The 14,845-nt window shown below is 41.8% G+C and overlaps 1 protein-coding gene across 3 annotated transcripts in view; it reads right to left on the bottom strand.

Moving 5' to 3' along the window:
* TTC27 (tetratricopeptide repeat domain 27) overlaps positions 1-14,845 on the bottom strand; it is a 265,931-nt gene that overhangs the window by 113,538 nt on the left and 137,548 nt on the right. For all 3 annotated transcript variants that reach the window (XM_072140844.1, XM_072140842.1, XM_072140843.1), the window contains exon 10: positions 12,196-12,262. In XM_072140844.1, the coding sequence (XP_071996945.1) occupies positions 12,196-12,262 (67 nt within the window). The remainder of the gene's footprint in view (positions 1-12,195; positions 12,263-14,845) is intronic.

Consider the following 14,845-nt stretch of genomic DNA (forward strand, 5'->3'; position numbering starts at 1 on the left):
GCCAATGAAAAATAAACAGGTTTTTGAATTATACTACAAACTGGGATTCCCAAAATCTAAGTCTGAACACAGAATGAAATATTTTAGCTAGTCCATAAATCTTAAGTGCCACCAGGAATTTCCCCGTTCTGGAAAGGAGGTCAGCAAAGTTCATGAATATACTTCTTGGCTGGGACACATGTTACATCAATATGCTGGACAAGATTTACAAGAAAAGTAGGAGTGAAGATGATTTTTCTTTTACTGAATCATCTTGCTTCTAAGTCAAATCACACTGGGGCACTAAGATTGTGATACTTCATTCACTGGCTTTTCAGGAATCTATTCATGAAACTATGACAAACTCCAATGTCTCCTATTTGAGACTGCGATTCAAAATTTGCAATACAATCTTTTAAAAAAAACATATTAGTATGTCTCCTGTGATAATATTTGCATCACCTTAAATTTATGACTGGTTAGAGGAGCACATGTTAATTACTGTTACAGCTGGAATAGCTGGAGCCAACACTACAGGGTGCTTCTCTGTGACCAGAGACCAAGTGCAGAAATTCACACCTCTAGCTCATCTCCGGAAACAAAGAGATCAAAGGAATAGGGGACACGTGTGTATGGTTTTGCCGCAAAAAAAAAAACAAGAAAAGAAATACCATAGCAGTCCATAACTGCATAATTCATAATTATGGGTCAACAGTTACACGAGACAGTTAGGGGTCTAGATACCCAGCCAATTGAGAACATCCCTAATATTAGGCTTAGACACCCTGAGTTTGGTATGGGGTAAATGGTAATAAGGTATCCGGTTGATTGGAAGCAATGGCACAGTTGTGCCATCATCCAATCAAAAGTTATGGGGTTTTAATAAAACCCCAGACCCAGAGAGTACCTCTCTGATTGGAGGGGGATAGAAAAAACTTGCCCTCACGGTGACTTGATTGCTGTCCATGCCCTGTCCTCGGGGCAAGGAACTTCTACCCATTTCCATAGCAAAAGATTTTTGTTTCCGTTTTTCCTAACTGTTTGTAAGTATCGTAAGTGTATTGTTTTTAACTTTATTTTTTTTCTGACAATTTTGTTTTGAGTGTACTGTATTTTTTATGTATATTAAAGTGTTAACTTTAATAAGCCTCTGCTTTTAGTCTTAAAGAATCTGAGTATCCGAAGGGAATTACATTGTAGTAAGCATCGCATGTTCAGTGTGAATTGATAATTTTCATAGTATAAGTAGCAATTACATGTGTTAATCATCAGTGTGCATTGTCTGTGTGGTTGAGGTGCCTACGGCCTTCTTTGTGAAAGTAACTCTTGGTTGGTGGCAGTGACTGGATCTGGGTGCCAAGATTGCACGGAGTAAATTTAGCATCAGGACGCCTTTTTGTGGAAGTGAGCGGAGCTCAAGGGCTAACTTCTGGGACTCCGTAGAGTAGGTGCACCTTGTGTTTGAACTCCAGTGTGTGGGGTTCGTGACATCTCGTAATAAAGCCCTCACATCCATCTGAACAAATAATATAAGCATTTTCATAAATTTACATGTGTAGAGCTAATTTTGTTGCTAAAATTCCTGTAGCTCAACTGGAGCAGTTAAAACACACAGGTCACATTGGCAGCCAATCATTTGCCTCAGCAGTGACCACTGTTTGAAGACACATCTATACAGCAGTCAGTCACACCGTGCTGGGTAGTAATGTCCACGGTTGGGAAACCATTCCTTTCGGGGCCAACTTACTGGTTTGGTTATTATTCCACGTTGTGTCAGTGGTAGCTAGTCTACTGGTAGCCCTGTTTTTCTCCCTTTGACACTTTAATTGCCTTACTGAGTAACTTTCCCAGCCAAAGGCCAGATGCTGCAACCTTCTAATTACCCTCCAATGTTACTATTATACAGTACAGACCAAAAGTCTAGATACATCTTCTCATTCAAAGAGTTTTCTGTATTTTCATCACTGTAAAAATTGTAGATTCCCACTGAAGGCATCAAAACTATAAATTAACACATGTGAAATTATATTCTTAACAAAAAAGTGTGAAAACGAAAAACTGAAAATATATCTTATATTCTAGGTTCTTCAAAGTAGCCACCATTTGCATTGATTACAGCCTTCCACACTCCTGGCATTCACTTGATGAGCTTCAATAGGTAGTCAGCTGAAATGGTCTTCCAACAGTAATGAAGCAGTTCCCAGAGATGCTTAGCACTTGTTGACCCTTTTGCCTTCACTCTGCAGTCCCACTCACCCCAAACCATCTTGGGTTCAGCTCTGGTGACTGTGGAGGGCAGGTCATCTGGTGTAGCACCCCATCACTCTCCTACTTGGTCAAATAGCCCTTACACAGCCTGGATGTGTGTTTGGGGTCATTGTCTTTGTTGAGCCCCTTTCACGTGGTCACTATCTGATTAGTTTTATACACCAGAATTTAAAAGCCAAAATTAGGGGAATGGGGGGACTAGAATACAATGACAGATTACAAAATTTGGGATTATTCAGTTTAGAAAAAAGACGGCTGAGGGGAGACCTCATTACAATGTACAAATACCTGAACGGACAGTACAAGGATCTCTCCAAAGATCTTTTTATACCTAGGCCTGTGACCAGGACAAGGGGGCATCCTCTACGCCTAGAGGAGAGGCGATTCTACCATCACCATAGACAAAGGTTCTTTACTGTAAGAGCAGTGAGACTATGGAACTCTCTGCCGCAGGAGGTTGTTATGGCCGACTCTATGTACATGTTCAAGAGAGGCCTGGATGACTTTCTGGAGAGAAAAAATATCACGGGTTATGGGGATAAAACATTTATTTAATTCTTGAAGGTTGGACTTGATGGACTTGCGTCTCCTTCCAGCCTTATATACTATGATACTATGATACTATACTATGAAAACCAGAAGTGGAACGTATACAGAGAAATTGTATTTTGGAAAACTTGCACCTGTTATGTCTTCTTCACCCACTACTGCTTTATTTTACAGATGCAAAATACTGAATAAATAACAACGAGGTGAAAACAGCTTTTAGCTGGGTTTACACATTCAGGTTTTAAGCAGTTTCTAAAGCCAAACCCAATATTAGAATAGAAATACAGAAGAGAAGCAGCAACTATACTGTCTCTCCCTGAACCAAGGCTAGAAACACAAGACCGTGGTCTGTCAGTGAATCCTGGACTGTGTGCTGGCCACATTTCACAGTCCAAACTCAATGCCGATAATGGGACAGTGATATATGATGCAAGGAATACCTTATTTCCTGCAAAACAGCAGTTGCAAACTGTAATTATGATTCACAGACCAATCACTGCCATGTGTTTTTAGGGTAACCCTGAAAGTGCAAACGCAGTCTAAGGGCTTGGTCACACACCACTTTTTGGAACAAATTTTCGCTTTACCATTTTAATCAACTGGAAGCCATCAAAATCTGTGCCAAGTACCGATGTATGAACATACCCTAAAAGTATACAATTAAAGTATAAAATGACACATTTTCAAAAATGTTCAAATTTAGACCTTCAAAAACATTCCACCTGTCAGCAGAAATTGACCTAATAAACCACTACCAGTATGTTTGTCAAGCAGCTGAACACCTTTCAGATCATGTTTCATGACCCATTATAGTGGAATCATTGAGCTTGAAATTGGTTGTAAAAGTGAAGTTTAACCTTCCTCTCTCTTCCTCAGAAAGGTCCCTTCACTGTAACTGATGGACCTGCATCCTGTGACATCACTAACCAGATCTCCTGAAGTCCGATGCATAATGTCAAGAGGAGAAGACGTACAGAACTTCCCACCTTGACTTTAATGTTAAACTCTCCACCTCCTTGACTTTACACAACTAATTTACATCTCACTTCAAAGATGATTTTCCGGATGATGCCACCAAAAAGGACCATGAAAGAAACAATAATTAGAAGGTGTTACAATGCTTAACAATATTCTTGCAGTGGTTTATTAGGTCAATTGGTGATGCCAGGTTCCCTTTAAGACAACACTGCTGTTTTTTCTGCCCCATCTAGTCAAAAGTTCAAAAATAACAATTTGCTGTCCCAAATTAAAAAAAAAAAAAGAGTGAAAAAATTGAGTTTAAAAGACTATTATCATTTTCAGCAGAAGTGAGATGAATGTATGACAACCATCTAACCAGCCTGCAGATCTGGCAATCTACATGTAGGCTGAGAAGATGCCTGCTCACACACCCACAGTTTCCTAGGTATAACTGCACACAGCCGTAGCTACAATATGCATGGGAGAATTTACATTTCACTCCTTGTTATTTGTCTGGTAGAAAAAAAAAATAGTTAAATTGTGCATATACATTTATACATCATCCACATGGTGATGTTGGGCTAAAAAAAACCCCAGACAACTTGATTTACATAAAAAAATATTATATTAAATGGTGGACGTTAAGTTTTACATGTAGAATTCTGCTACCAATTCATTAAAGGCAATAAAACAGATCCCTAGTAAGGCCTAGATCAGTGATGGCGAACCTATGACACGCGTGTCAGCACTGACACGCGTTGTCATTTTTGCTGACACGCGGCCGCCCAGCGCCCGCTGTCCCCCCCTCCCTGTGTAATGTGCTACCCCTATGTTAATGTCCCGCCGCCCCCGTCCTTGTGTTTCTGTCCCTGTGCAATGTGCACCCCCTGTGTTAATGTCCCTGTGTAATGTGCTGCCCCTGTGGTAATGTCCCGCCCCCGTGTTTCTGACCCCTGCTTACCTGTCCGGCGCCGCGTTGGTCCGCCCACCTTCTGCAACTCCTCCGGCTCCTCCAGGCTGCAATGCGCGCTGCTCGTCACGTGACTGAGGCGACCTGACGTCACGTCAGTCACGTGACCCGAGGCGCGCGGTGCAACCTGGAGGAGCCGAGCCGCCTGCAGTAAAGCTACAGGGAAGAAGACATCACTGGGTAAGCATGTAAGTTTATTATATTATATTTAAAGGGAGGGCGCTAGGGGTATTTTAGTAGTAAAGGGAGGGTGCTAGGGGTATTTTAGTAGTAAAGGGAGGCCGCTAGGGGCATTTTAGTAGTAAAGGGAGGCCGCTAGGGGTATTTTAGTAGTAAAGGGAGGCCGCTAGGGGTATTTTAATAGTAAAGGGAGGCCGCTAGGGGTATTTTATTTGTAAAGGGAGGCCGCTAGGGGCATTTTAGTAGTAAAGGGAGGCCGCTAGGGGTATTTTAGTAGTAAAGGGAGGCCGCTAGGGGTATTTTAATAGTAAAGAAAGGCCGCTAGGGGTATTTTAGTAGTAAAGGAAGGCCGCTAGGGGTATTTTAGTAGTAAATGGAGGCCGCTAGGGGTATTTTAGTAGTAAACGGAGGCCGCTAGGGGTATTTTAGTAGTAAACGGAGGCCGCTAGGGGTATTTTAGTAGTGAAGGGAGGCCGCTAGGGGTATTGTAGTAGTAAAGGGAGGCCGCTAGGGGTATTTTAGTAGTAAAGGGAGGCCGCTAGGGGTATTTTAGTAGTAAAGGGAGGCCGCTAGGGGTATTTTAGTAGTAAAGGGAGGGCGCTAGGGGTATTTTAGTAGTAAAGGGAGGGCGCTAGGGGTATTTTAGTAGTAAAGGGAGGGCGCTAGGGATATTTTAGTAGTAAAGGGAGGGCGCTAGGGGTATTTTAGTAGTAAAGGGAGGGCGCTAGGGGTATTTTAGTAGTAAAGGGAGGCTGCTAGGGGTATTTTAGTAGTAAAGGGAGGCAGCTAGGGGTATTTTAGTAGTAAAGGGAGGCCGCTAGGGGTATTTTAGTAGTAAAGGGAGGCCGCTGCTGGACATGTTATTAATAAGGGGAGGCCGCTGCTGGACATGTTATTACAAAATTAGGTTTTTCCTAAAGGTGACACAGCACCCGAGTTATGCTCGTTTTTTTGGCGAATTTTGACACACCTAGCTCAAAAGGTTGCCCATCACTGGCCTAGATGGTACTCAATGGTACAGCTAAAAAGTTTGTCCCAAGCACACTAGTAAATCTACAACAGAATGTCAGAAAAACAAATCAAGGAGTCAGTAGCAGTTTTTCCTTCTACCTAAATCTGGGTAGGAACTTTTTTTTTTGTTGCCTTCATCTGGAGTTTTACATGTCATGGATTCTATCACCTCTTTTTATTTGCATTCTTATTGCTATGACAGAATTGTGCTTTTTAGAGCAGGTTTGTCGGCTTTAAGTTCATGCACCCACAATAAATGTGCCCCTGGCATATTTATGTGCGCCGTCAGGCATCTTAGCTGCTGTATGAAGGTTGCTCATCTGCAAGACAAAATGTACTCTCTGGTGGCACCTTTTCATATTCTGTGCCTTGTACAGGGGAACTGAAAAAATGCAAATGTGGTGAAATTGGGAAAAACACACAGCACCAAATTATAATGGGCATTATTTTTATGTGACAAAAGTAGTAATCAAATAAAGTGGGAACATTGAATAATCAGCATTAACTTATCAAAAGAGCATTTAAATGTAACATAAAACAAACACCTGTACAACAGGAAAAAGTACAAATTGGTAACAATGAGGGGAAACTTAAAAAGATTGTGTTCTGGAACAGATTTGGCTGACCTGTAAGGGAAACACCACAGATAGGCACACTGATACAAACTGTACAGCGTAGTTAAAAGGCAGGGAGCCGATGTAAAACAATATACTGTATTTTTATAATGATTCATTAAGCTTCCTGAAATGGCTTGGAACACACTAAGTCTTATCACATGAATGAAGAGATTCATATTTGCTAAAACTTGGCTATACGAGTACCAGTATTAATATTTTGGTGCCTGCTAGGCTGTGAAAGCTAGGACACCTGGAAAATACACTGTGTAAAAAAATATAAAAGGGAAAACTAAAACAATACATCCTCGACCTCAGTGTATAAAATATTTCAGGTGCAATTCTTTACTCATAATGGAATGTGTGGAGGACAAGAAAACTTAAAAATGATCAATACAAATAAAAATTAGTATCCCATGGAGGTCTGGATTTGGAATGATCATCAAAATCAAAGTGGAAAATAAATTTCCAGGCGGATACAGTCTAGTGGAAAATCCTTAAGACAAGAAACAATGTTCAGTATTGTGTGTGGCCTCCATGTGCCTGTATTGCCTTCCAACCACTCCTCGGCATGCTCCCGATGAGGTGGCGGCTGTTCTCCTGATCTCCTCCTAGCTATGGATCAAAGCATCAATCAACTCCTGAACAGTCTGTGGTGCAACATGGTATTGGTCGAATAAACAAGAGATGATGTCTCAAATGTGCTGAATAGGATTCAAGTCTGGGGAAAGGGCTGGCCAGTACATAGCATGCATGCCTGCATCATGCAGGAACATCTGACACACTCTAGCCACATGAGGTCTAGCATTGTCATAACCCAGGGCCCATTGCACCTGCACATATGATCTTTCAATGGGTCAGAGAATCTCATCCTGGTACCTACTGGGAGTCAGGGTATGGCTCTGTATGTGCCTGCTTCCAGCTGTGAAAAGCACAGGGCATCAATGTAAAATCTGCCAATATTGGTGTTCTCTGGCAAATTCCAATTGTAATGCATGTTGTTGGGCTGTAAGCACAACACTGACTTGCGAACGTCAGGCCCTAAAAGAACCATAATGGAACCCATTTGTGACCATCTGAGCAGACACATGAAAATTAGTGGCATGCTGGAGGTAATTTTGAAGGGCTCTGGTAATTCTCCTTGCATAAAGGAGGATGTATTGGTCCTGCTTTTGGGTTGTTAACCCCTTAAGGACGCAGCCATTTTGTAGCTTAAGGCTCAGCCCGATTTTTTGGATTCGGACTTGCGTCGCTTTATATGGTTATAACTTTTGAACACTGTTACTTATCAAAACGATTCTGAGATTGTTTTTTCCCCACATGTTGTACTTCATTTTAGTGGTAAATTTTGGCAGATAAGTTTTGCGTTTATTTACAAAAAAAAGAAAATATGATAAATTTTTTGAAAAATTAGCCATTTTCGAAATTCTAAATCATTGCGTTTTCAGGCAGATAGATTTACCACCTAAATAAGTTGCAGAATAACATTTCCCATTTGTCTACTTTACATTTTCATAATTTCTGAAATGTCTGGATAATTTATTTTGATGTTACGCGGCTTACAAAAAGAATATCGCTTTTCCGGATTTTCAGAATTGACTATTTTGGGGATAAATACAGTTGTGAATGAAATTTTACAGATTTAGCATCAAAACCCCCTATATAACCAACCCATTTTCAAATCTGCACCCCTCAAGCTATCAGAAACAGCTTTTACGAAGATTGTTAACCCCTTGAGATCTTCATAATAATTGAATCAAAATGGGGGTGAAATTTAGAATGGTCATATTGTTCCCTTATACGTTCATTTAGCACTAAAATTTACACATTTACAAAATATAAAAAAAGAAAACCCACCATACAATTTGTTCTGCAATTTCTCCTGAGTACAAAGACCCCCCACATCTGGCTGTGACTTGTTTTATGGGGGCACAGCGAGGTGCAGAAGGGAAGGAGGGCGCTGCAGCTGCCAGGATTTTAGTTTTCTCGTTGCCCCCTTTTGAAGGCTATAAAATTTTCGCTTTTTCGTTATTTGGGCCATGTGACGGCATTTTTTTTGCGGGATGAGATGCTTTTTCCATTGTTACCATATTGGGGTTGGTATCACCTATTGTTGAAAATTTAGGAACTTTTTTTGAGGGCAGGAGTAGAAAAGCATCAATTCTGTACTGGATTTTTTACTTTTTTTTTTTTCGTGTTCACCGTATAGCCTAATAATCATGTTATCTTTATTCTATGGGTTGATACGATTACGGGGATACCAGACTTGAATATATTTTCTTACGTTTTACTAAATTTGTCAAACAAAACCCTAATGTGGGGAAAAATCTATCATTTATGTATTGCCGTCTTCCAAGTGGCATAACATTGTTACTTTTTTGGCTACGGAGCTGGTTGATGGCTTGTTTTTTGCGGGACATGTTGTACTTTGCACCAGTATCATGTCTGAGTACATATGGTTTTTTGATTGCATTTTATAGCATTTTTTGTGGGATTGAAAAGGTAAAAATCATAATTTTTGGAGGGTTTATACCAGTTTTTTTTTTACGGCGTTTATCGTGGGGGTTCAATAATGATTTCCTTTTATTCTACGGGTTGTTACGGACGCGGTGATACTATATATGTGGGGTTTGTGTTATGATTTAGACTTTTTTTGAGTTATATGTCTCTTTATATGTTTTGGGAGTTTGGGGCATTTTTAGTGATTTATGACTTTATTTTTTTATTGAATAACTTTTTTTTTTTTACTTTTTCACTTTTATACCATGGGACATGAAGAAGCAATCTTCTGATTGCTTCTTCATGATAATATTCTGCAATACTGATGTATTGCAGAGTATTATCAGTGTCAGCCTATACACTTGCATAGGCTGGCACTGTGCCAGTAAGATGACGTCACAGACGCCATCTTACTGGCAATTCTTGCAAGTAACTCTGGGGTCCAGATCGGACCCCAGAGTTACTATAGCAACGATCGGCGCCCCCCGAAAACGGTTCGGGGGGGCCGATCGTGGAGGAAAGACCCCCCAGATGCAGGTTAGATGCAGCGGTCGCGCTGACCGCGGCATTTAACGGGTTAAGCACGGGTGTTACACTGGGGTGCCGGCTATTAGTTACAGCCGGCACCCCGTGTTTCCCGATGCCGGTTCGGCTCTGATCCAGAGCCGAGCCGGCATAAGCGCCGTGGCGGATATATCCGCCACTGAGCGCTAAGTCACTGCGCTCCGTGGCGGATATATCCGCCACGGAGCGTGAAGGGGTTAAGGACCCCACCACATCTCCTTGTGTAGTTGCCTGTCTCCTGGCATCAGCTCCATGTTCTGGATATTGTGCTGAAAGATACAATTAACTTTGTTTCCATAGCTCACATTGATGTTCCATCCTGGATGAGCTGCACTGCCAGAACAACTTCTATGGGTTGTAGACACTACCTCGTGCCACCTCTAGGGGGAGGGCAATGAGAAAATGCAAAAGTGACCAAAACAACAGTCAAAAAGGAAAAAAAAAAAAAAGACAGTCAAATGTGATTGACTTACATTGCATTGTTTAAGTGTTCCCTTTATTTTTTTGAGTGGTGTAGGATATTTTATGAAAAAGAATTTCCTGTGCTTTTAAGGAATTGTTAGGGAAATGGAGCAAATGACACAATTCATGCCATTAAGGAAATACAGTTTCCTTCAAATTAATGGAAATGTATATTAAACAATTATATGCCTGCAGTGAGATAAGGCAAGTGATTTACTGAAAAAAACACTGATAAGCGTGTTGCCAGAACCTACACAAAGGCCGTGTGAACTTTGGCTATAAGGCCTGCATGCAGTTAAAAGCTAACTTTATGCCCAGGGAAATATAAATAAATCAGTGTTATATTGTAGCAATAATGAATGCAGAGGGAGAAATTGTATTGAAGTAGCCTTGCATAGTGTCTAACCTTCCCACAAGCTCTGCATTAATGAACAGTATGGGTTGTAATAAACTGTAAAAATTGTTCTTCCATCACTTATCACTTATCCATTTACCCTCTTCTTCCTAGACAATGGGGGTCATTTACTAAGGGCCCGATTCGCGTTTTCCCGACGTGTTACCCGAATATTTCCGATTTGCGCCGATTGTACCTGAATTGCCCCGGGATTTTGGCGCACGCGATCGGATTGTGGCGCATCGGCGCCGGCATGCGCGCGACGGAAATCGGGGGGCGTGGCCGAACGAAAACCCGACGTATTCGGAAAAACCGCCGCATTTAAGAACCGAAAATGTGTCGCTCGGGACCCGCTTACCTTCACTCAGACGGCCTCGGTGAATTCCGGCGCGTTAAAATGCTTTTCAGCGCAGCAGCGCCACCTGGTGGACGGCGGAGGAACTACCTTATTAAATCCCGGCCGGACCCGAATCCAGTGCAGAGAACCCGCCGCTGGATCGCGACTGGACCGGGTAAGTAAATGTGCCCCAATAACTCTCCAGTAAAAGGTCCCATCTCAGACATTCATTCCAGCAATGTAGCCAGATGTAGTTGGTGGTAAAGATAGATAACATTACTTTGCACCCTTTTACAGGTTAAGAACTGCCCTTAAAGGGATTTTAACTGCAAGGCCCAAGATATTACTAGAACCACTTTAACTCCCTCATATCAGGGGACAAAATGAAAATCCCATGGAAAATGGAAGTCGGATGTGCTCTCTTTTCTCCCAGGCAAAAAAAAACCCTATAGACAATCATTAACAAAGACTCCACTAGTCCCTTGTGCCCTTATTTAAACGCTAAATAATCTTTTGTTGGGTATTTTAATATATGTGCCTCTCAGATTGATAATTTTTAGTTTAATAGACACATTTACCCTCTATACTTGAATTTTACCACCAAAAACTGGGAAAACCGATTGACTCAAGTATAAGCCAAGGGTGGGAAATTCATTGGTCAAAGCCTCCCCAGTATATAGCCGGACAGCCCCTGTATATAGCCAGCCCCCTGTAGTATATAGCCAGCCCCCTGTAGTATATAGCCAGCCCCTTGTAGTATATAGCCAGCCAACCCTCTGTAGTATGTAGGCAGCCAGCCAACCCTCAGTAGTATATAGCTAGCCCCGTGTAGTATACAGCCACCCCATGTAGTATATAACCAGCAAGCCTGTAGTATCCCTGTAGTATATAGGCAACCAGCCCTCTTTAGTATATAACCTGCCAGACCCTCTAGTATATAACCTGCCAGCCCCCTCTAGTATATAGCCTGCCAGCCAGCCCACTTTAGTATATAGACTGCCAGCCAGCCCCCTATAGTATATAGACTGCCAGCCAGCCCCCTTTAGTATATAGACTGCCAGCCCCCTTTAGTATATAGACTGCCAGCCCCCTTTAGTATATAGACTGCCAGCTCCCTTAAGCATATAGACTACCAGCCATCCCCCTTTAGTATACAGCCTGCCAGCCAGCCCCGTGTAGTATGTAGCCTGCCAGTCCCCCAGTATGGCCAGCACATAGCTGCTGACACCACAATTGTGCGCTGGCTTGGCCGTGCACACCAAGCTGTTGCGGTCACGCACAAAAATTGTGCTAAAAAACTTGCGTTATTCTCGAGTATATATGGTAAGTGATATGAATATTTTTTTAATGAATAATTATACTAATTTATTATTTAAGTAAAATAATTTTGAGTAAAATAGGCACTTACTGATGTGAATGCCAGCAGCTCTTCTTCCGTTAACTTGTGCACTGGGTTATTTTTCTGGAAATCAATGCTGTGAAGAGAAAAGAAAACATCAGAACAAATAGGAGGTGCAACTCTTATTAAACCTCTTATTTTCAACTCAAATCGACACATTTCCACAAGTAGATTCCAACACTACAAAATACTAATAAATCCTCTACTACTCCCATGCCAATACTTCCCTCATCCCCTGTAGGTCTTAGTTTACCAGGCTCCAGTGATGATGTGGTGTCAACAAGTAGCCGCTGAAAAACAATCAGACAATAACTGGCTGTAGCACCAAGCCACCATCAGTGGGATCACTGGATTTTTGTTCTGTAGAAGATCAACTCTGACATGAAAAATGACAATCCTAGGCCTCTAGGTTGACAATTTAATTAAACTACCAGCGTTAATTCCTCCTTACTACCACTCTCAAATGCAGACGCAACAGCGGGTAGAAAGCAAAGAAAGATCAGCAGCATTAACCATTTAGGCGAGTCAATAAGTTGTAGTTTATGAGTCTCCGCCTTTGGGAACACAATGCCTGCATTATATTTGGTATCTAGGGGCCAGATGAAGGCCCACATGTATACCTTTGCATATGGCAATGGAACAGCCTAATATTATGCCCGTCAGCGCTGCACTGTCACAGGCGCCAAAATAAACATAAATTTCACTAAATAAGTAGTGAAATGTATTATGGAATTGATCATAAAGTCTTCTTGTGGGACTAAAAAATAATGTAAAACCACTTAAATTACATTTTTTTTAGTTTAAAAAATTACATTTTAAAAAACACTTTGCCCCCATTATATATTAAAAGTAAAAAAAAAATAAAAAAAAAATGTAGCCACCCAAATCACCTGCCGCTGGCAAGTCTGTACTGTCCATGTAATATCACTTCACCTGTGTCTTTAAGACACAGATGCAAGTGTTAGAGTGACACAGTGCAGGGCAGATCCATATTTCTGCGCTGCTCCTTTGCTCTGGAGGACACAAGTGGGATGAGATGACATCATGAACTGCAAAATGGCAAAACGGCAAAAGACCTGGGAGAACAGAAGGATGGGGTTGTTAATGGGGCTCTTGTATATGATCAAAATGGGGGGGGTGGATGTCAATTAAACTGGGGGGCTGTTATGGGGTACTGTATATAATTAAAATGGGGGGAGGTCTGTCTATAGGTAAAAGACTAATTATACATTACATATTTTATATATAAATATATATATTTATTTTCGGTGTACTCCATGATAACTTATTCAAGGGGAATACAGTATATATTATAATACATTAGGAGGGCAAAACAGTGTATGTTTTTAATTTTGTGGTATGTTTTAATATTGTGTAGTTTGGGATATATATACCATTATATATATTTATTGGATATACCGTATTTTCCGGACTATAAGGCGCACTTAAAAGCATTGGATTTCCGTGGAAATCCAAAGTGCGCCTTATAGTCCGGTGCGCCCTATGTATGGCGCTGGGCACAGGGCAGCGGACCATACTTACATAGGTCCCCGCTACCGGAGATCTCCAGCGGGAGATCTGCTGTCTCCGGTAGCGGGGACCTATGTAAGTATGGTCCGCTGCCCTCCTCCACCTCCCCCTCACCTTCCCCGCTCACCTTCCCCGCGTTCCCCGTCGCGTCTCGGCATCGCGTCTCGTCGCCGCGTCGGGTCTCCGCCACGCCCCCGGACCTCCGCCACGCCCCCGGCCGCCGGACCCCGCGCCTTATAGTCCGATGCGCCTTATATATGTAATTATTACATATATAAGGCGCATCGGACTAATGCGCCTTATAGTCCGGTGCGCCCTATAGGGCAGAAAATACGGTACTCTATGGTATTTTATTCAAGGGGAATATAGTATATATTATAATACATTTGGAGGGCTACAAAGTGCATGGTTTATATATGGGGTAGGTTTTAATAATAATTAATAGCGCACACAGATTATGCAGCGCTAAACAGAGCTTGCTAAATCGCTCCCTATCCCCTCACAATCCAATCAAACTCCCAGTATGTTTTGGAGTGTGGGAGGAAACAAATGGACCCAGAGGAAACCCATGCAAACATGGAAAGAACATATAAACTCTTTGAAGATGTTGACATGGATGTGACTTGAACCCGGGACTCCAGCACTGCAAGGCTGTAGTGCTAACCAATATTGGGCACCGTGCTGCCCAATATTGTATAGTTTGGGATATGTACTATTTAGAAGCACAGTGTTGTTATTCAGCTGACATTATGCTGTAAGTTACTGTCGTATTTTTTGGGCGCAGTGAGATGAGCTAAGACAGCTGAAGACATCTGGCTGGGAAAAGTGGTAACTCTTCCTGATGGAGCCGATTGTCACCTGTAAAGTACTAGATACCACTAATGTCTGTGTCAATAACTGACTACTAGCGTGTGAGACAGCATCAGCAGGTGTAGTGTCAGTCAGTGTAGTGTTATCTGGTGGCTCTGTGTGGGGATGTTTTAACAATGTTGTCCGCATACTTTAATCAGGTTTAAGATCAGGTTTATTTTTTGGTTTTTATTAGTTTATTTTTTCTTAGGGGGAAGGGGCAGCATTTCAATTTCCCCCTCAGGCAGCAATAAGGCTAGAATTGGCCCTGGGGTCTTGT

The sequence above is a fragment of the Engystomops pustulosus genome, chromosome 3, assembly GCF_040894005.1.
Source record: "Engystomops pustulosus chromosome 3, aEngPut4.maternal, whole genome shotgun sequence".
In the NCBI taxonomy this organism is placed as follows: domain Eukaryota; kingdom Metazoa; phylum Chordata; class Amphibia; order Anura; family Leptodactylidae; genus Engystomops; species Engystomops pustulosus.